The sequence below is a fragment of the Furipterus horrens genome, unplaced genomic scaffold, assembly GCF_987537825.1.
Source record: "Furipterus horrens unplaced genomic scaffold, mFurHor1.1.pri manual_scaffold_13, whole genome shotgun sequence".
Classification (NCBI taxonomy): Eukaryota; Metazoa; Chordata; class Mammalia; order Chiroptera; family Furipteridae; genus Furipterus; species Furipterus horrens.
In genome coordinates, this window is record NW_028327183.1 from 38,849,969 (window position 1) to 38,872,008 (window position 22,040).

General features: G+C 53.9%; 2 protein-coding genes across 20 annotated transcripts in view; one reads left to right on the forward strand and one right to left on the reverse strand.

Moving 5' to 3' along the window:
- SIPA1L3 (signal induced proliferation associated 1 like 3) overlaps positions 1-4,031 on the forward strand; it is a 251,283-nt gene extending 247,252 nt beyond the window's left edge. For all 4 annotated transcript variants that reach the window (XM_090259351.1, XM_090259350.1, XM_090259352.1 and 1 more), the window contains 3 exons: positions 401-536; positions 2,169-2,250; positions 3,336-4,031. In XM_090259351.1, the coding sequence (XP_090115477.1) occupies positions 401-536; positions 2,169-2,250; positions 3,336-3,479 (362 nt within the window). In that variant the 3' untranslated portion in view covers positions 3,480-4,031. The remainder of the gene's footprint in view (positions 1-400; positions 537-2,168; positions 2,251-3,335) is intronic.
- Positions 1-20,748, reverse strand: part of DPF1 (double PHD fingers 1) — a 38,036-nt gene extending 17,288 nt beyond the window's left edge. Inside the window, exons 1-12 of one of the 16 annotated variants that reach the window (XM_090259355.1) lie at positions 20,606-20,748; positions 14,815-14,975; positions 14,626-14,733; positions 13,206-13,333; positions 12,856-12,945; positions 12,406-12,484; positions 12,079-12,210; positions 11,176-11,226; positions 10,966-11,085; positions 9,828-9,940; positions 9,149-9,260; positions 7,877-8,999 (exon numbers count right to left, since the gene is read on the reverse strand). In XM_090259355.1, the coding sequence (XP_090115481.1) occupies positions 8,929-8,999; positions 9,149-9,260; positions 9,828-9,940; positions 10,966-11,085; positions 11,176-11,226; positions 12,079-12,210; positions 12,406-12,484; positions 12,856-12,945; positions 13,206-13,333; positions 14,626-14,733; positions 14,815-14,975; positions 20,606-20,748 (1,308 nt within the window). In that variant the 3' untranslated portion in view covers positions 7,877-8,928. The other 15 variants (XM_090259362.1, XM_090259356.1, XM_090259358.1 and 12 more) reach the window with 15 other exon arrangements.
- Between the last annotated feature and the right edge of the window lie 1,292 nt (positions 20,749-22,040).

Sequence of the window (22,040 nt, forward strand, 5' to 3'; positions counted from 1 at the left end):
ACATTGCATTTTGCTTTTGCGATTTCACACACTCTCAGAACTGAGCTGTAATCAGGGATGTTATTTAGACTATATGTCACCCAGCTTCACTGCCTCCACTTTTGACCATTCTTTTTTGCCACTTATTTATTGATGAAAGCAGAGAATGTGCCAGGTTCTGAATTGGGTTCCTTACTTACACTGTAATTTAACTTGTCTCTCTCTCCTTTGAATTTTGTCTAAACTGGTCATCTGGTCTAGGGGCTTGCTCAGAATCACGATGAGATTTTGTGTCCTTATCTGGTCCAGTTTTTTGGCAAGAACTCATCCACAGTGCCTGTGCAGGAGGTGTGCAGGGAGAGGCCTTGGGTGAGGAGGGGCGGGGAACCCTGCTGACCCCTCTCCCCTCTCTCCCTCCCAGTGCAAAGAGCTGTGTCGCTCTTCTCTCTCAACGACCCAGCTCTGAGCCCAGACATGCCACCTGCACACAGTCCTGTCCACAGCCACCTGAGCCTGGAGAGAGGGCCACCGACCCCCAGGACCACCCCGACCATGAGGTGAGGTTTCCCTGGGAACACCCAGGGGCCTGGCAACCCAACTCCCTGCAGGTGACAGGTGTGCGCAGTGAAAGAGGTGCACCTGCTGCAGGTCATTCCACTACCCATCTGTGGTAGCGGGGGAGCATCTGCACCCTCAACTAAGATGTGGAGTGATCCATGCATGGGCCCAGCAGTGAGCACATCAGAGTCAGCCCTGTCCTCGTGGTGGGGTGGACACAACACTGTGATCAGTGTTCTCACGGTTATTGCACTTCCAACTTTGAAAAGTGCTAAGTAGTGCTCCCCTTTTTTGTGCCGTCTGTTTGCTCCTGGGTTTCCTCCTCTGCATATTCCTAAATTATGTGAATCTTCCTTAGAGTCCCTGCTGGGCTAGGGGCAGAGTGGGAGCTGGAGTAATGAGATAGGACCCCTGCCCTCATGAGGCTTCCTGACGGAGGGAGGAGGACAGGGACACAGGCCTATCACTGTAGTCACCTCACATTTACTATAACATCTTTGACTTCTCCGTCTTGGCAGAAAATTAAATTAAAGAGGAAAGTAAGTGGAACCGGCAGGTTTGCAAGCCCGTGGGTGTGAATAGTGCATTTCACACTTGTGCATCCCCGCCCCCTGTAGGGCTTAGTATACAACAGTCACGCACTGGACCTTGTAGGCAGTACAAGCGCGTTTTCAGGGTAATTTTGACTCTTGTTGTTGGCTTTACACACTGGCTTCAGGACTCAACCTCCACCCAAACATGGCCCTAATGTAATTACGAGGCAGTTGCAGGTGGTGCTGCCACAGAGAGGTTGGGAACAAGCTGGGTGTGGAAATGGTAGGACCTGTGGACTGCGCGCACTCCTGGATTCCCTTTGCCCCTGAACTGATGACCTCCTCCCACCTTTGTCCCACCTCCCCTGCAGCTGCAGGTCCCCCAGAGCCAGGACCATGGAGGGAGGAAAGGGGTGGGAAGGGCAGGAGGACCAAGTCCTCTCCCCTTCTTGGGCTGAGACACTGACCTCTGCTTGTCTGCTGGAGCCCATCCCCCACCTAGCACCCACCAGATATGTGTGTCCCACATGCCCAGCTGAGCCTTCCACAGCAAGGGGCTGCCCACTCTCCCCAGCTGGGGTCCCGGGTGCAGCATCCCTCCCCGAGCCTGGCTTTCTCCTCCTCCAATGGGTAATGACGTGGTGACCTCCCAGGCTGCGCTGCGCCAGAGCTCTTGCTAGGCTGAGACCACGCCCAGTGCAAGGTGCGTTCTCAGTGACAGTGGGCCACCCGCCTCCTCCTCATCCTTGTTATTAGTGCTGCGTGTGCTGGAGCACTGTCAGGGCCTGCCCGCTGCTCTGTGGATGTCCGCGGGGCAGGTTCTTTGTCTTGTGCCACATGAGGTGGTCACATGTGAGAGTTTATCCCCAAGCGCACACATGGTCCATCCTCCGGGGAAAGCACACTTCTGGGCAGGCACACACACAGCCTTCGATCCCCACACATGTTGTTACTGGGTAGAGCGAGGCTGAGAGGAGGGCTGGCTTCTGGCTTCCCCCTCGACCACCTTTTCCAGGCCCCTTTGAGACACCAGCAGGGAAAGAACCTCCCAGAACCTCAGTAGTGAGAGGGGCCTGATCCTCTCTCCTGTCTTTCCAGTGAGGAGCCACCCCTTGATCTGACAGGCAAGGTGTACCAGCTGGAAGCAATGCTGAAACAGCTGCACACAGACCTCCAGAAGGTAAGCTGCCCCCTACTCCACTTCCCAGACACTCAGGGGCCAGCAAGGAGGAGGCATCTGTCCCCCCCTCCCCTTCTATTCTGGGGGAGGCCACCCAGCTTTGAATGTAGTCATGAGTAAAGGCTGGTGAGCTCACAGAGAAACTCCCACATTCTTGGAGGAAGAATAAACTGATCTGACCTTTTGGGGGGCAGTTGGACATTATTTTTCAAAAATGTAATTATGTACCATGTTGACCCAGCAATTCCACTTGTGGGAATTTTTCCAGCAGAATTTCAAGCACGGCACAAAGAGATCCGTGAGCAAAGATGTTCACGCTGCACTGTTGGCAGAATTAAAAATTGGAACCTGTCCAGCTGTCCTTGCACAGGACAATGGTAATGGAAATGACAGGTCATCCAGGCAGCGGGATATTCTGCAGCCAATTAAAATAATCACAGAAATCTATATGTTTACTAATATACAAAAGAAGTCCAATAACTTAAGTAACAAACTAAGCAAGCTGCAGAACTGTTTTCTAGAACATTGTCATACTTTTAAAAAATGTTTTAACATCCATGGGTCAGACGACTGCCTAGAAGGCCACCTTCTGAATTGTTTGTTGTATTTACCTCCAGGGTGGAAAAGCCAGGAGAAATAAGGGGGAGGAGACTTTTACTTGTCACATTATATACTTTTGGATAAAAGGCAGCATATAATATGAGTCTCAAGCAAAGGAGAGGCGGCGGAGCCCTCGCAGGCAGCCCTGCATTCATATCTCAGCTCCCCACTTGCTGTTTGGAGCTGGGTTTCCCAAAGTCCTGGGGTGGAGGGTGAAATAAGGTGATGATAATTATAGTGATATTTGTCAGATCATCACTCCACATCAAGCTGTGTTGTAAAAGCTTGAATATGTGATCTCTCAGCCACCCCTTTTAGAGTTGAGGCAACTGGGTCTCAGAGATATGAAGTGACTTGCCTGAGGTTAACTTGTCCAGGAGCAGAACAGAGCTTTGCACCCTGGCAGCCCAGCCCTAAACCATAGCTGAGCCAAGGCTCACAGGCCCCAGGGAGCCCTTGGCTGATGCCCAGACCCCAACCTGCAGGAGAAGCAGGACAAGGCGGTGCTGCAGTCGGAGGTGGCCAGCCTGCGGCAGAACAACCAGCGGTTGCAGGAGGAGTCACAGGCCGCCAGCGAGCAGCTGCGCAAGTTCGCGGAGATCTTCTGCAGGGAGAAGAAGGAACTCTGAGGTGGAGAGGCTGCTGCCCCCAAGCTCCTGCCTGGGCAGCGGGGGGCTCCTGCTCTCCTGTCTCTCTTTGCTCAGCTCCTGGTGGCAGGTGTGACCAAGATAATCCAGCCAGGGCCCACCACACTCCCCATGGACACAGAAACATGAGGGAGGCCTCTCCAGGGTTGTGAGCTGGGGTCTGCTCATGGCCCTCTATCCCCAGCAGACAACGGGGTCTCAGGCCTCCCTCTGAACTGTTCATCCCTGGTCCCTGGGAGCTGGGCCCTGCCCACACTGCCCCCAGGGGCCATCCTGCTGGGCCCTGTCTAGCCTCTTCCTAGGACCAAGCCGTCAGAAGCTGTAAAAAGGAGAGAGGGAGGGCAGGAGTGAATCTCCAAACACCACAGCAACAGGAGTTCACAAACCAAGTTCCTTTGCCATGTACGAGAGTTGGGGCTTGTGGGGCCCACCAGCCCCCTGCATGAGAAATCACAGTGTGAAAATGGCCTGTTCTTCCTCCCCTGCCACCCCGCCCCAGAGAGGTCAAAGCCCATGTGGAAACAGGCCAGGGCTCTCCATCCTTCATGCAGTAGTGCCAAGAGGCACGGACGTCATTCCCTTCTGACCCCATATTTCCAAAAACAGCCAGCAGCACTTTCTTAGAGCTTCAGTTATTTTCTTGGGGTCCCAGAAGGGAGAGGGGAAATCCAAACATCCCAGAGTCAACTGCTTTAAAGGGAAACTATGTGCACACCGTTTCTAGTCTTTTTCTGTCAGCTCCTCAACCACCAGAGGCCACAGCGCCTGAGCCCCTTCACCTTCCAGCTCTTGCCTGCCAGGCCCAGTGACAAAGCCGCCACAGCCCCACCAGCCCTGACCATGAAGCCACGGTCTCTTCCAGGAAGCAGGAGGGACTCCTTGGAGCCCTCAGGTCATAGCTGGAGAGAAACAGCCTTCATCTCCTCTCTACTTTTGTTTCCTCTTTGCAAATCCCTTGGCCCATCTTGCAGCCCCCACAGCAGCAGAGACTGGGACACCTCAGCTCCCCAGGAACCTTTGTTGTGCTGCTGTGCGAACCCCCATGAGACGTGTCTTCTCTAAAGGCAATAAGGGGCAGCTTGCCAGGCAGCAAGCTGGTGTGGTACTACGCTGCTCACCCAGGAAACAGAGTTTCTTTTTTTCCTTTAAAAACAAATATATATATATGTATATATATATATATATTTATTTTTTCATGTAGAGTTGTGCCACAGCAACTCTGGCCACAGTTTGTGGATTCCTCCAACCTCAAGCTGAGGATTGAGGCATGTCCCCGGCGGGCTAGTGCTCAGCCATAAGACTTAGGGGGACAAAGTCAGAGTAGAAGGCCCATGTCTTTCCTTTGGGGGAGGCACCAGACAGGGGAGTTAGAGGGCCTGGCTCAGAGCAGCAGCCCCAGGCTGAGAGCCAGCGCAGGAGGCCCAGTCCTTGTTCAGAGAACCCACCACCTTCTCTTTGGGGCCAGAAACCTCAGGGAAGGGGGCACTGGGGACTGCCCAGGACACAGGCATTCAGGGATCAGGAGAAAAGGACACTGATCATGTGCCCCTGCAGTCAGCCACTGGCCCCTGGCAGCACTGCAGTCCTGTGACAAAGCCTGCACATCTGCCACCTCCTCACCTGCCCCTGAGCTGTGGTGGGAGACATGGCTGCAGGCAGGCCTGCTGGGTCCTCAGCCCTGGCCAACTACTGTGATGTCTCTGCCCCTCTTCCCAGATCCCCTTTGGATGGGTTCTCCAGGACCACCCTATACTACCCTTTCCTCAGACCCTAACCTGGAGACCAACCCCCCTTTTAAGTTGTCACCTCATCTTCAGATCATTCTAATCATTTTCGGGACCTAATCATGTACATTGACAAGTGTAAATTATGATTTTTGGTTTTGTTTTCTGTTATTTTTATAAGGATCTCTGCAAAACAAATTATTTAATATGAAGCTGGTGTTCTATCTGATGACTAAAGATAGCAGCAGGGGTTTTTTCATATGTTGATTTGTTTCATTTGGATTTTTTATTTTTTGTGTGTGTTTTTTTTTTCCTATCCCTGTCTTGAGATTTTTCTGGCATGTTTCTGGAGGTTTCAAAGGAAATAAATGTTTCATAGAAATGGTATGACTGTTCACTAGCTGGGCAGCTGCCTGGAGTCACTGATAAGAGGTGTGGTCCAGTGTCAGCCCCCTCCTCTTGTCCCCCTTGTCCCAAATACTGTACGCACACACACACACACAGATACTCACCTAAGAACCAGAAAACACCAGCCTTGAAAACATTTTTTCCTTGAAACGCAAATAACAGAAATCCACCACTCAGAATGTAAAAGCCCATCTTAAGTTAAAAAGAGGGAGATTGTACCTCAGAAGTCACATACTGAAGGCCCGAAGGCCAGCCCAACCCACAAAGTTATGTTGGTTTTAGAATAGTGGTCAACTTTTTAAAATCTGGAGATTGAACATAAAGAAAGCCAGATTTCCAGCTTGGTAAATCTGTCTCTTGCAGCAAGACTCAGAACTAGGGGCCTCCTTCAGCTGGGCTGGCACCCTCCACCCCCACCCCAGCGCTGGTTTATTGGTGCCCCTCCTCCCAGCAGGAGGAGTAGCCTCCCTCTGTCAAGCATCTAGTTGGTAGTTGAGGTGGAAAGCCGCCCCTGGGGAGCAGGGGACGTGAAGAAAGGTGCTGATGCCTCCTCTGTGACCTCCCCCGGCCCAGCCCTTCCTCTAGGGTCTCCTGGCTGTGGAGGGGCCTTGAACTCTGGGCCCAGGTTTGTAGCTGCCCTGAGGAACACTGGCAGTTGGACCCAGGGATCATGATCGAACTGATTTTCCAAATCTTGAAATTCCGTGTGACGATCCCAAGGTCTGGCCTTTTTCTGACTGGATCTAAGAGGCAGCCCAGCTTCTGGACAGGGCTGGCCAGGTGGCTGGGTCTTTCTGGCCCCCTCACTCATTTACCTGTCATTGAAGTTTCCATCTGAGCTCAAACCTGATGCTTCTTTGACTCAGACCCTTCCCTCACCACCACACACAAGAAATTCTTTTTCCAAAACGGGTATGTAGATTTTTTTTCCAGAGGAGGTGGGCCAGTTATTTCCACATCTCCTAAAAATTCTAGTGTTCCAGACACTCTCCCTGTCCCCACCCTCCGTGAGGCCCCATCCTCAACCGAGCTGCCCTCCCCCCACCAGGAAACGGTGGAACAAGCTGTTCTCACAGCCTCTCCTGGCGCCTGCGACACACCAACTTCCAACACCCCTCAGCTCACACATGCACGTGCCAGCCCGCACTCCTGCCTGATTGCTCCCTGCTTGTCCCTTCCCCATTTTGCCCGATTTCAGCTTCCTCCTCATCCCCCTCCCCCACAGGCACCCTCTCGGAGCCTCCCCGTCTCTGCCTCCCATCCCATCCCTGGCTCCCCTCACCCGAGCTTTGAGTCTCTTCATACCTTTGGCTCTCAGTATTTTTTCTATTGTCCCCTTAAATTTTTTGTGTCCTTTTCTCCCGTGAAACCTCATTCATCTCCCTGTGCCCTTGCCCTGAGACTTTGCCTGTCCCTGGACCCTCGCTCTACCTTTCCCCAAAGTGCCTCTCCCTTCCTTCTCTCTCCCCTAACGTATGTGCCCTAGTTCTCTGCCTCCATCATCACATCTCTTCCGCTTCTCTCTCCAAATCGCTGTCTCCGTCCTCCCCGATGTGTCTTTTTTATTGATATTATTTCCTCACCCACTAAACCCCCATCTCTTCTCTTCCCCCATAATTCCTGTGGCTCTCATCTGCATCTCTCCAGATCTTTGGCTTCCCTCTTATGCTCTGTCCTGCTGTCTCTTTTCTTCTGATTGTCTATAAATTTGTGATTCTCATATTTGTCTCTTGTCCTGGTTCCATCTCCTCATCCCCCCACACCCCAATCTCAGCCTCTCTCCTGAGTCCCTGTGTCTTGTCCCTGTCTTTCTCTCCTCTGCCCCTTCTCTGCGTTTGGCCGCACACAGGGAGCCCCAGGTGATGTCTGGTACTAGGATGAGGTGCTCCTGGCACCCTGCCCTCTACCCAAGCCCAGGAGGGGCTGCCAGTCGTCATCTTTTCATCCCTTCCCTTCCCCCAGCCCCCAGCTCCTACCTCCCTCCTCTCTGCTTTCTGCTGCAGCTGCAGCAGTCCGTTGCCAGGGCAACCACAGCTGGCTGGGCGGGAGCCCCCTCCACCCCATCCCCCCTCTTTTCAGCCAAGGCAGGGAGGAGGTGGGACAAAGCCAAAGAAAGGAGGGGTGCAGGGGGATGGAGGTAGGGGCCAGCTCCAGCTGTTAACCTCAGTTGCTTCTCCCCACAACGAGGCCCCAGCTCCCTTTCTTGGTGACGCCCCAACCCAGCCTGGAGAAGGAGGTAGTCATGGCAGAGGTCAGGCCCAGTTTACTACACAGAACAAGTTAATTCACAGCAGAGGCAGGCAATAAAGGAGACTCATTTACAAGGGGGGGCATGCCTGGATTGGGAGAGACTCCCCAAACCCACAACCTCACCCACTTGCAGTCTCATTTTCCCTTTTTTTAACCCGAACAACACACAACCACAAGAAAAAACCACTCCCCCTCACTACCTCCAAAATGGCCAGCGAGGGGGGCAGGGGCAGCCCGGCCTGGCCGGCGGGGCTCAGGGCAGGGGGCGGAGAGGGGAGGAGAAACTAGTCCAGTTGCAGAGTCTGTGCTTCTCATCCCAGCAGGCGCTGGGCAAGGGCCCACCTGCCCCACCAGCAACACCTGTGGCTGTGGCAGGCAGGGTGGGACTCTCAGGGAGGGGGCAGGAATAGGAACAGAGTTCAAAACCATGGTTCACATCATGCAGTATCCACGGTGGGCACCAAGAGGGGATGAGGGGTGGATGCCACACCCACCTGCCCTGGGCAAGAGGGGGGAATGGTGCCCACCTGGGGATGGGGAGGCGGGGTCATTGCAGCTCCAGAACTGGGGGGAGGGGCTGCCAGGCAGGAAGCTGGCATAGACTGGTGCCCTGTGGACTCGCTCAGCAGTGCCCCCTCTACCCAGCCAGGCCTTATAGGACTCTTTGTATATATTAATTTCTTTTTTCTTTTTTTTAAAAAACTTTTTGACTTTTTCTTTAGAAAAAGGCTGGGTTTGGACCGCCGACTGGCATTCACCACCCCTCGTGCCCGCCCAGAGGCGGGGTATGGCTTTGAGGGGAGCAGAAGCCTCTGGTGCCCATATGCCAAGGGATGGAGGAGGAGGAAGGGAGAGGAACCCTGCTGGGCCCACCAACCCAAAGGGCAAACATTCCACTTGCACAGAGGGAAGGGGGTGGCCCAGCCCCCTCTCGGGCTCCCCGCTCCCCCTTCCACTGTAGGGCATTAAGGATGAGGAGAGAGTAGAGGAGCTCCGAGAGGCAGGTGGACAAGCACCACCCCAAAGGTCCAGGTGAGCCAGAGACAGGCCTAAGTGAGAGTGATGTAGGCAGAGGCCTTCTCTTTCAGGTGCCGAAGACAGAGGTGACAACTCCAGCTCCCTGTGGAGGTGGCCAGAGGACAGGGAGTTAGGCCCAGGTCCAGGGCAGGCTGCTCAACCCCTCCCACCCAGAGGGCAGGTTATTCACCAGCAAGAAGACAATTTTCCAGCCTACCCACCACCCCAGGTCATGCCCACCTCTTCTCTCACCTTCTGGGGGCTCCGCCATGGGGGGGCTCAGGCAGTACATGTGGTAACCCCGATCGCAGTCATCACAAAACAGCAGTTGGTCCTGAGGGGTGAGACCTGCCCAGCTGGCACCCTGGGGGCACGGGCACCAGAGACCGGGGTGGGAGGCTGGGGCAGGGGCTAGTCAAAGGGGCTGGGGGAGGTGGGCCCTTCCGCAGAAAGGGCTCCCAGAGAGAGGTCTCTGCACCACAGAATCTTGACAAAACCCAGCGTGGCTGAGCAAAACACCCCTGAGCACTGTCAGTTTGCAGTTTGTGGTCTGGGCTTTATTAGATTTTATGGAACACTTAAAATGATGGTGAAACAGTCTGAAACCAGCTCTGGAAATAGTGGACATCAGTTCAGGTCCCAGCTATACCATTTCCCTAGCTGGCTGACCTTGGGCACATCATTTCCCCTCTCTGTGAAATGGGAACACAAGCACCTACCTCAGAGGGTGGTTGGGAGGAGTCAGAGAGATGAAGAGTATTAAGTGCCGGGCTCAATGAATGGCCACTAACAATAATAATAATACAGGTTACTAGTGGTCACCAGGGAGGGGACTCCAGGGAAAGGCTTTAGGTCCAACTGGCAAAGGTGAAGGTACCAGGTAGGGAGACCACCTGGGGGCATGTCCCAGGGGAGGGGGTGGGGGACTCACGTCGTTCTCCGAGGTGCCACACAGGCTGCAGGACTTGCACTCGATGCACTGCCAGCGGTAGGTCCGCACAGCTGCCGTCATGTTCACCGTGAACTGTAAACATGAGGGGTGTCCTGGGGGCCGAGGGGCAGGGATGCAGTTAGGGGTCATCATGCCCCTGGTGACTACTGACCCAGGGGAGGAAATAACTCAGCCCTTACCCCTGGCTCATAAGGCTGATGAGCTTCGGTGGTGCACAGCCTGACCCCACCCTGCCCAGGGTGCCCAGCAACCTACTGCAAGCAGCACTGCTGTGGCCATCAGTCTCCTACCCAGCCACCATAGCAACCGCTCTCTGCTCCCCAGAACACCATGGCAACCACATTCCATTACTCACAGTGCTGTGACAACCACTTCCTACCACCCACAACACTGGCCAGCCACATTCTGTTAGCCACTGTGTGGAGGTAACCACATAACGTGGCAACCACATTCTCCCAGTCACGATGCCATAGCAACCACCATCCAAAGTGTGGGGGCATCCCAGGGATCCCTGCAGCCCATTACACAGGATGCTCCAGGAACCAAATGGTTAATAGCAATACTATGCAATGCCAATCCACCAGTCACCCCACTCCTCCAGTGCCACAACTACATTCTACTACACCCAATTGCCATGACAATCATATTACACTACCCATAATCCCATAACCACAATTCATTACACACTGGGCTGAGGCAACCGCCATCTGTTACCCACAGGTCCACCATCGGAAACCACATCTATTAACCACAGCTCCATGGCAAATGCCCTCTGTTATCCACAGAGCCAGGCAGCGGCAATCCATCACTCACTATCACAGCCCACTACCCACGATGCCTCAGCAACCAGCTTTCACTGCCCCCCACCAGGATAAGCACATGTCACTATCCACAATGCCAAGACAACCACATCCCATTATTCCCAGAGCCTCCCTGACCCCACTCAGTTTCCTGCCGTCCTCATCAGCTGAGTCAGCCCCACCAGCTCTGGTTCCCCTCAGTGCGCCTGCGACACTGGGTCGCCCTCAGTCCCCACTCCTCTGATCCCATCCTCCAGATCTGGACTTCTAGAGTCTTCTCCACCCTATCCCCTAGAAACCTCAGGTGGAGGCATCACCTGATCGCCCACAGTCAGCACAGGAAATGAGGTCCTCGGGACACCCTGTCTTCTTAGAACCACCCAGGCAGAAGTCACAGTAGCCATTGGGGATGACAGTGCCATCAGGCCCCTTCTTGGCTGAAAGACAGCGGGCAGGGTTGGTGTGGGCAGGCAGGGCCCCCAGTCAAAGGCTGCTGCAGAAGTAGGGGCAGAGGGAGGCGTCCCTACCTGTGTGTTTCCTCTGTGCCTCAGGGACCCAGGCCAATTCTTTGTAAAACTCTGGGGGCGGGGGGGACAGAGAGAGGGACTCTCACCATAGGCAAGGCTCCACCCTGCCCCCAGCCTCAGCCCCTGGGGTGGACCCCTAGGTCTGGGCTTGGGGGAGGTGGGGAGAGAGTAGCTACCCTGAGTCGTGGACAGTAGCAAGAGATTTGGGATCCCCCAATTTCTTTGTCGTTGTGACATGTCCTCTTTATTAGGTAAAAACTGGGCAAAAACAGCTTCAGGAGGAGTATCCTGCTTCCCCACACATACACGCTTCTTTCAGACAGACAGCCACCCCCAACTAAATCCCAACTAGATAAAAACAGGGTGGATTCCCCTGGCCAGGACCTGGTGTGTAAACATTCAGAAAGTAAGTGCTGAGCACAGGGATGCCTGGGTGTGCAGTGGTGGGGGTAAGAAGACAGTCCTCTCCCTTCAAGGGATCGGTGTGAAGACGGCTTCCCCACTGGCAGAGTCCCCTCCAGGCCCTCCCCATCCCGCCACTGTCGTCACCAAGGGCTCCCAGGCCACAGACCTGCCACTCCACCAAAGCTTAGCAGAGAAGGGAGAAAGGGAGGCAGGGAGGAGGAGACTCATCTATCACCCCCCTCCCCAAGCTCTAATTGAAACAATAAATCAGACCCAGAAATATTATGCCTGGCTGGGAGAGGTGGGGGGGAGGGAGAGGGAGAGGGAGATGGTTGGTTGTCATGGCAACCCCAGAGCCAGCTTCCCCATGGTTGGTGGGGGGAGGGGACCGCCAAGCTGGAGATTTTCCAGAAATGTCTAATATGACCCCTCCATCCCAGGCTCCGGGCCCCCATTCTCAGGGCCCCTCACTAGCCCACAGCCCGCCTGCCTGCTCACGTTTATGGTTGTTTTTCCGGTGGAAGGGCAGGGCGTGGCGCTCCGTGTTCTCCTCCCCCTCCTCCTCAGCCAGGTGGGTGTGGGTATAGTGGTAGCTGAGCCCCGGCCGGTTCTTATACCGTTTCCCACAGACTGGAGAGCAGAGGAGCAGGGAGGGCGGGTGAGCCCTCCCAGCCTGGCCTCCATTCTGGCCTCCAGGATCACACCTCCCCCTCTGCCAGAGGCCTGGGCATCCCCCCACTAAGGTCCCAAACAGGAGTGGGGGCCAAGAGGGGACAGGTCCCTAGGCCTCGCTCTCTCTTTTTCCCCCTCTTCAGAAGGACTCACTATCACAGACATACGGCTTGTCTCGGTCCTCCAAGGAAGCGGTGTCCTGTCGTTTCCGGAGTCCCCCGATGCCATATGCCTAGGGGAAGAGTCAGGAGTGAGGGACCAAAAAAGGGAAGGAACTGAAAGTTTTCATCATTTGGACTCGAAAGTTGTATCGCAGCTCCACCACTTCCTAACAGCAGGCCTTATGCAATTCAAGCTCTGTACAGTTCAGTTTCCTCTGCACTACGTATAGCACAGTTATGAAGAGAGTTCTAGCCCACCTTACAGTCTCTGCTTTGCAGATGGTTTAATATAGCTGAGCCTCAGCCTCCACATCTGTGAAATGGGTATACGATCTCCCCAGCTGTTCTGAGGGTTAAATGAGGTCAAACTAGGACAGGTCTGATCACTGTGCCTGCTTGGTAAATGGGGTCTGCTTTGAGGGGAGGGGTGACGGGGAGATACCTTTCCTTTGGCTCTGTTTTTCCTCCTGGGAATGTCATCCTCCAAGTCTTCCACCTCGAGATCATGTGGAAACTCCAGCAGCTGCTGTTTCTAGGCACCAGGAGAACAAAAATTGGAGTCAAGAAAATGTGGGGCACTGTTCTGCTTTGGGGGATTCTGTGCAGAGCTGAAGATTTGGGTGGCAGGGCAAGTCAGGAGGTCTTCCAAAGAGATGAGGTGCAGGAGGATGAAGACTTAAGATGTCGGCAGATCCTAGGGAGCAAGGCGAGGTTTCAGACCAGGGATGGGATGTGCCAGGGTAGGTGGCAGGGGTCAGAGAGCTGAAGCCCCTGGGGCGGGGGGGTTCCTACCTGGCAGTCCATAATGGCCTCCTCCTCCTTCAGCTCAATCTTCTTCTCCCCTGTCTCAGCACACAGGAGAGCCTCAAGGACCGGCCCTTCAGGGAGGCCTCCCTCCTTCTTCAGGGGTGCCTCACAGTCTGGGGACAAGGCCATAGTGGGGGAATCAAGTGGGGAAGTTGTCCCTGGAGGACTCCTCAAACTGCCCAGGATGGGGAACCATGCTCACTGAAGAAGGGAAGGGGCTTTTCCACTCTCAACCAGCAGCAGACTCAAAGATTCAACTACACACAGTGAGAAGGATGCTCAGACCCTGGGGTAGACACAGCCAGACCCTCAGATTCTCTAGGACACACTGAGCAGGAGGCCAGACCCTTGTATATACCTCGATATATGGAGGAGACCCCAGCCAGATCCTCAGTTACACCTAGACAAATATGGAGACATTGAGACATTCAAACAGGATATACATGGGCATACACTGGAAAGATACAGATTATTTGAGACAGCCAGACAAAGGAAGATACCCAGACATTTAAATGCACCCAGACACATGGAGGAGACACATGCAGACCCTTGGATATACCCAGAGACACTCAGAAATAGATTCTTAGACCATCAGACATAGCCTGACCCTATTATATACCTGGACACACATGGGGGAGATACAGACACACTTAGAGAGAATCACTCAGATACACATGGACATACAGAAGGAAAATACAGACAGTCCCTCTGAGGCAGTCAGACACACCCAGGAAGACACAGCCAGGTAGACTCCTGGACCTAATGTACCTGGACCCACACAGACCCTTGGATGGATGGGAAAGAGAAACAGCCAGTGACTCTGATAGTACTGGTGGACCAACACACATGGGCAGGAACACACCTAATCCACAAGATGCTGAGGGAAGAGAACCTCCCAGACATTTCAAGTACCTGAAAGCTCAAGGAAAGAGGCAGCCAGACACCCTGATATACCAGACACATGCACACACATAAGGAAATAAGCCTTCTAATACACTTGGAAACACCTAGAAGGAGACTCAGACACTTATGTATACACTCCATTACAAATGTCAAGAGTTAAAATCATGTACTCTGACACATCCATACTATTCAGGCACCCAGAGGAAGAAACAGAACCAGCTCATGAGGGAAGAATACAAAGGCTGGATGCACCTAGACACCATAACACATACTGCTGTGTTCTCAAATACACTTGGGGCCAAGTAGAAGATACCATCCAAAGCTCAGTCACTCAGGGAAAACGGGATAATCTCCGGACAACACACAGGCAGACACACAGCCGCCACTCAGACACTGGCTAGAAGGGAGGTAAGGTGAAGGCTCAAATACACACTGGCATTGCTACACAGCGCTGCTGGGGGAGCGCATGGAAGCCAGCCCAGGCACAGATAGCTCCACCCACCGATCTTGTACTCGCAGGGCCGGAGTCTGGGGTCCTCCAGGATGTTGAGTCTCCGTTTCTTTCTCCAACAACGGGCGGGGTACGTGTAGATCTGTCCTGGGGCCAAACCTGGAGTGAAACAGGCTGTAAGACCGGAGCTGCGAGGCGACGGCCTTGCCCTGCCCCCGCCCTCACCCTCCTGGCGGGTACCGGGCCCGCGGTGGGTCTTCTCCATCCAGATGTAGCAGTTGTTCTGGGCCACACCGGTCTGAGAGTCGAGGAAGGGCAGGCGTAGGCTGCGCTCGGCGCACAGGCGCGCGTTGTAGCTGCGGCAGTGCTCGATGGCCTCGCGGTAGAAGTCCTCGCCTAGGCTGTGAGGAGCGGTGGGTGGGCGGGCAGGCGGGTGGCGGTCAACAAGGGCAGGAGCGCCAGGTTGCCCAGGACCCCTCCCCTCAGTCAGCCTGTCAGGAATGGGTGGGCAGACTCTTCCAACCTCACCTCTCCCCTCCTGTGGCTCCTGGGTTCAGGAACCTCCCCGCCTGGCACTCAAGTAGGCCTCGAGCCAATGAGTAGGTATACACAATATAGAAACAAACAAAAATACACCGGGACCCGTCCCTATGTGCACATACCCAAACGTACAACTCAAACAAATCACACAGTCACACCAATTCACACACAAAGAGAGACATATCCCAAGACTCACAAAGGAGAAACAGATAAATCTCACATATGTGCACATACACATACCTACTGAAAAACAAATATCCCAAGTCACACAGTGTAGAAACAGATCACACATACAATCATAAATATGCATCACATATCCAAAGGCACACACAACATAACAAATCACCCATACAAAGACACACAACGTGCAGACAGATCAGACATACCACATCACATATACACACACTGAAGCAACTAAACACACATACAGATACATGTTAAAAGAAGGAATGTTAAAGCAAACATATGCACTTACACATATATCCAAAGATACAACACAAACAAATCACACATATACACTATACAAAGAAATAATACAGATTCACCCAGGATACACACACATCCACAAAGATATACAATATAGAAACCAACATCTAAAAGACTATGTATTCAAACACACAAAGACACACACATATACAATATAGAAACAGATACATCTACCCATATTCACACAAAAATTTACACATAGATACATGTATACCTACATATACAAAGACACACAACACAAATGATGAAGGGTTTCAAAGGACATGTACATACATTCAGACCCAAATATCCAAAGATACCTAGTGTAGAATAAAAGAAATGAAACACATCTCTACACACATATCCCCCTCAAAAACAGAGCACAAACAAGTGACACTCCACATCCCAAGACAAAGGCAGTGTGAGCTTCCCTCAAGTTTACCAAGGTCCCCACACCCCCTCACTCTCCCCACCCCGCCATTTCACCTTCTCCTCTACCAGGGGGTCGCAGGGCAGGATATGACCCCTGCTCCGAAGAGGGCTCGAAGAAAACTCTGAGTTCCCCACACCCTTTACTCCTCCAGGAGTAGTGCATTGGACCCTGTTCCTGCCAGAGACCCAGACTCACACACACTCGCACCCCCTTGCAGCAGAACCCACAGTGACAGCCCCCCAGACACCCCACCGGCCCCACCCCCAGCTGCCACACACACACACACACACACACACACACACGCCCGTGCAGACCCGCCGGCGCGCCCTCCCCCGCCTTCTGCCCCGCATCACCTTAGGGGGCCGGGGATGACTGTGGCCATCTTGCTCCCCCGGTCCTGCCCCCAGCAGGTCCCCGCCGGGTCGGTCCTCCCAGCGCTCCTGCGGGCGCGGAGGCCGCCCATCCATTCATTCCCGGGGGGCGGGAGCATGGGGGCCAAAGCCAATCAGAGCGGCGGGGCGGGCCGGCCCGGGCCAGGCTGGGAGTCGTAGTTCAGGCCTGGGGGCTGCCAGGACCATGCTGGGAAAGGGGTGCAGCACGCAGTCACTCACACACGTCACTCACTCACACATCTGGTCTCACAGGCATACACTCATACGCACACCTGGACTTGCACACCCACACGGAGCCATTTACACACAAATTCACACGTATACTCACAGCCGGCCACGTAGACTCACGCTCACCCCACCTTTTTTACACTCACACACACTTCAGTGCCAGAAGACTCGGAGACACTTTCCAGGTGCCCACACAAACATCCCACCAACATCTCCGCGCTCGCGCACACGCTGGCTCACTGAGTGTCCCCTCCCCACCGCCACCCCCACCCCCCTAGCTCCAGAGAACCCTATCCTACTCTGTTCCACTAGGAGCTGTCACTCTCACAGTGACCCCGCCCAACCGACTCAACCCCTTCGCAGGCCTGACAGCGGCAGTGCTAGTTAGGAGCGACGGCCATATCCCCTAGGTTCGAATCCTGGCTTTGCCACTTGGTGGCCCTGTAACCTTAAGCAAATGATCTACTCTTCTGGGTCTCAATTTCTTCATCAGGGTGGTGCCTCGGTGGATTTTTGTGAGGATTACGTGAGTAAATATAAGGAAATTGTTTTATAAGGTTCCTGCTCAATAAATTCATTCATCCAAAAGGAGAATCTGGCCCTTGCTGGTGAGGCTCAGTGGATCGGGCACCTGCCTGTGAACCTAAAGGTCACCGGTTCGATTCCCCAGTCAGGACATATGCTTGGGTTGTGGGCTGGGTCCCCAGTTGGGGGCGTGTGAGAGGCAACCAAGTGATGTGTCTCTTGCATATTGATGTTTCTCTCCCTCTCTTTCTCCCTTCCTTCTCCTCTCTCTAAAAGTAAATAAATAAAATCTTTTTTTTTAAAAGGAGAATCTGTACTAAGATGTAAAATGGTACTATTATATTACCATTAGAAAGATAAATGCCTAGCTCATAATAAATGGTCAATAAATATTAAATGAATGAATAAATATACTGAACACCCACATGTGCCAGACACACTTCTAAGTGCTTTACAGGGATTAACTCACTTAGTCCTCATAATGACCCTCCCAGGTGATGCTATTATTATCCCCATTTTTCAGATGAGGACTCTGAAGCACAGGGAAATGAAGTTACATGCCCTCCACTCTTGGAGAATGTTTGAAATTACTGCTGAGGGAAGGATTCAGTCCTCTAGATGTCTGTGTCCCCAAGTGGGCCTTACTCTTCCACTGTTACCCACAATGGCTCTACCCTAAGAGATCCCCAGTGGGTGAGATGACTCACCTGGTCACACACACTTACTCAGTTCCTCCATGCACACGCCCATGGCCCTCCTACTCCAAACTTTATGTTCAGGTTTGAGCCTCTGCCTGGATGAAAACACCCACCAATGTCCTGTCCACCAGCAGGATCTCCAGCAGACAGAGGAGGCACACTAGCCTTTATCTCTTTTGTTACTGGATACCCTCTCCTTCCCTTGGTAAGAGAGAGCCCCGCAGGCCTCCCATCCCATGGTCACTTCTACCCATACACACACACACACACACACACACACACACACACCCCTCTAGTCTTAGACCCCTTCCACAAACTCTCCCCATCTGCCCAGGTGAGGCCTTTGAGGGAGGGGCCTCTGTTGACATCTGGCCCAGAGATGTAAGAGGGCGAGTAAGCCAGGGATGCTGGAAGCCCCACACTCAGTCTGGCCTCCAGGCCCCTTTAGTGGCCACTCCATATGTCATCTACAGTAAGCCCTGCCCCCTGACCCATCAAGTCAGTTTAGAGGGAAGGTGCCCTTGCCACCTTCCTTTCTCACCTGTCACCACCCTCACAGATCCCCAACCCAAGACACCCTCTAACACTCCCCACACCCCTAGCCTCAGAGACCCTGGCTCGCTCCTGCTCTCCCCCACCCCCCAGAACTCTCAAATCAATTTGATCAGTTTGAACCCTTAAGTGTAGACACTCCATCCACTCCTAGAGGCCCTTGTCCACCAGCACAATTTGACCCACAGACCCTGGCGGACATTTGAAGAGGGGTCTCCCTTCTTTCTCTCACCCCTCTCCCACACTTGAACTCCCAGTTCTTTCTCCTGCTCAAACAATCCTCCTATCCCACCCAAGCCCCAGGCTCTATGGGAAACTGGACCATAAATGAAATCAATATTGACAATACTACTACCAATCACCACATTTAGTCAGTCAGGCTCTGTACTAAGAGCTCTACGAAGATCAAAGAACCCCGTGAAATAATGAGAATTATTGATTTCCCAATTCACAGATGGTAACACTGAGGCTGGGGGAGGGGAGAATTAATGGCTCAAGCTGCAGTGTGAACGCAGGCAGTCAGCAACTTCTGAGGGCTGCACCCTCCAGCCTCCCACTCCCAAGGACAGTAGACTTGCACATTCTTTCAGGAGTCCCTACCCTCATCCCTGCAGAACCCTCAGAAGGTGACAGCAAAGGAAGGTGCTAGCACTCCCACCTCAATGGTGACTCTGGCCTCCAGGTCCCTGCAATGGGCTGCCCCACATATGCTCCTAGAGGTATGGGCAGGGAAAGAGTGAGGAAACTTGTACATCCGCCTCTAGATCCACCGAAGGCACAGGAACACCATCCCAGCCCCTTGGAGGATATCCCTCATAGGAGAGATATCTACCTGGGTGTACAACTTAGAAAAGCTGGAAGGTGTTTGTCCCCATCACACACCATCTCACACTGACCAGAGCCCCCACACAGGCCCAGCGAGCAGCCCCCTTTTGCTCACCAAAGCCACAAGTGTAGGTGCATGCTTAAGAGCCCTCACCCCTCACCTCTCCCAACTTCTCCCCTCCAAAACCAGAGCAACTGGGGGCCTTAAGTCCAGTTCTCGGGCACAGCCCTTAGGTTAGGGGTGCCCTGCGCCCCTCCTCTCTCCTCAGACCCCAGCTCACATTGCTCAAGGTCAAGGCAGCGAGGGCAAGGGGTTGGGAGAAGGATGGGGGAGGTAACCCTGGCCCCTTTGTGCACCGCTGCAGGCGCTCGTCCTCAGTCTCCTCCCCCAGGCCTGGAAAGAGGGGGGAGGGGAGGCGCGCTACCCAGCCGGGGAGGGAGGACCCAGCGGCCGAACGCCTGTCACTCCGAGCCCAGAGTCAGCACCTGGCAAGGAGGGTGGGGAGCGCTGGGACCTTGGCGTACAGGGTCCCGACGAGGGACAGAGAGGCAAAGAGGGAAAGGTAAAGAGAGGTGGAGAGATCGAGAATGCCAAGGAGAGGGAAGATATGGGAGGGAGCGAGGCGAGAACCCAGACATCCTGTTTCCCAGACACTGGGCCCGGGAGGAAGCTAACACAAGAAAGAGGGAGGCGGACAGGAAAAAAGGGAGGGAATCCTCGGAGACTCAGGGCACTCCCAGCACCCTCTCTGGAGGCACCGGTACCCAAGAGGGTGGGAGATGCTCAAATTAGTTGTGTATGGACTGGGAGAGGGAAGAATTCCACAGTCTAAGCTGACCGGGGCATTGGGGCTTCTAGGTCCTGAATAACTGGGGAGGAATACAGGGAGTCTACAAGGATCTAACCGGGAACCCCCGACATCTCAGCTCCCACCGTACGGCCGCGTGGCCCGAGAAAGGGAGAAAAAGAGAAAAAGGTGCTTTGACGAGGAGGAAAAGAGATGGTGAAGACCCTGGAGACTGAGGTCTGGACTTCAGCGTACATACTCCCAGCACCAGAGACACGGAGGACAGCTGGAGACAGAGGAGAAGGAAGCCCCTACCCCCGCTCTGGGTGGGGAAACGGCCTCCGCCACTCCCCAGCCCGCGCCACATTCCTTCACTGACAGCGACAAAGAAGGGGCTCCCCTGTGACTCTGAAGGGGCTCCCCACCCCAATCCCAGGGGGCGACAGAGGGTGTTGGGCCCTCAGAGTATGGGGGACGCACTGGGGGGGCTCCATTCAACTACCATCCGCGCACTGCATCCCCATCCCCAGCGAGGGCAGGGGAGGGGTGGGTGGATGGAGGGACGTGGGCGGCGGGGACACTCACGACTTGAGCGGGTTCTGAATGGCGGTGGCCATGGCCCGCTCAGCTGGGCCGCCTCCGGCCCGGGAGGCCGCTGCCGCTGCGCGCGGGCCCAGCCCGGCCTGAGCCGCCCGCTCCGCCGCCCAGTGCGTTACGATTTCATTCATTCCTGGGGCTGCGGCGCGAGCGGAGCTGGGCGGGCCGGGGGTGGAGCTCGACCAATCGCCGCGCCTTCCAGCGCACGACGGGACGTGGAGTCTAGGGGGCGCGCGGCAGGCCCACAGGCGCCCCTGGCCGGACTACACGTCCCAGGGGGCATCAGGAGGACTGCGCGCCCATTGGCCGCTGGGGATACAGGGCGGGGCTCACCCCGAGCATCCTTCTCTCCTCCCTGGGGTGCTCTATTCCCAGCTAGGGCTCTCTATCCTCCAGGCCTGGCGGGGGGGGCAAGTAAGCAGGTGGTCCCTGGCTCCTGGGTCTCCCCAGGGTACGTGGACGACTGCAGGCTGTGTCGTGGTTTCTTGTCTATGCCTGCTTTGTCTGGGTGTCTCTAATGTGTAACCAGCACGGGGGTTAACCAACGCCTGTTCATTTATTGTGTCTGCTATGTACCAAGCACCTTTCTAGGCCCTGGGATACAGCGGTGACCAAGTCCCTGCCCTCACGGAGCATACCTTCTAGTAAAGAAAGACAGATGATAAAAATGATAATAATAATAATAATAATAATAATAATAATAATAATAATATTTTAGAGAGTGATAAATGCCATAAAGAAAGGGGTGGCTTCTCTGAGTAAGTGAAATTTAAGCTGAAACCTGAAAAATTGCCACCCATGCAATATAAGGTGAAGGGGAACAAGCTTGGCATGCTCAATGATCAGTAAGAAAGCTAATAGAAATGAGGCAGAGTGAATGACAGGGGAGACAAGGTTGGGGAGAGAGCAAGGACCCAGATCATGTTGGGCCTTGTAGGCCATTATAAAGAAAGTAGATTTTGTTTTAAGTGCAATCAATCATTCTTGACTTTTCTCTTCTTTTTCACACACACACACACACACACACACACACACACACAATCATCAGCAAATCCTGTTATCTTTACATTCAATAAATAAATCTAAGGCCCACCCACACTTCTCTTCACAGCCTTCTGCCTCCCATCGTCTCCCACCTGGCCGGCCCCCACTGCAGCAAGAGTGGACTATCTAAAACATATGGCATCACACTGCTCTCTGCTTCAAATCCTCCAGTGACTTCTTTCACAATTAGAATAAAATGCAAACCTCTCACTATGCCCTTGAAACCTTTTTGGATGCCCTCCTCAAAACCCATCACATTTCTGACCTCATCTCCTTCCTTCTCTCCCTTGATTTACTTTGCTTCAGCCACACTGGCCTCCTCTCTGTGCCTGGAATGCTCCAATTCTGCTTCAGCCACTGGAACTTCACATCTGATGCT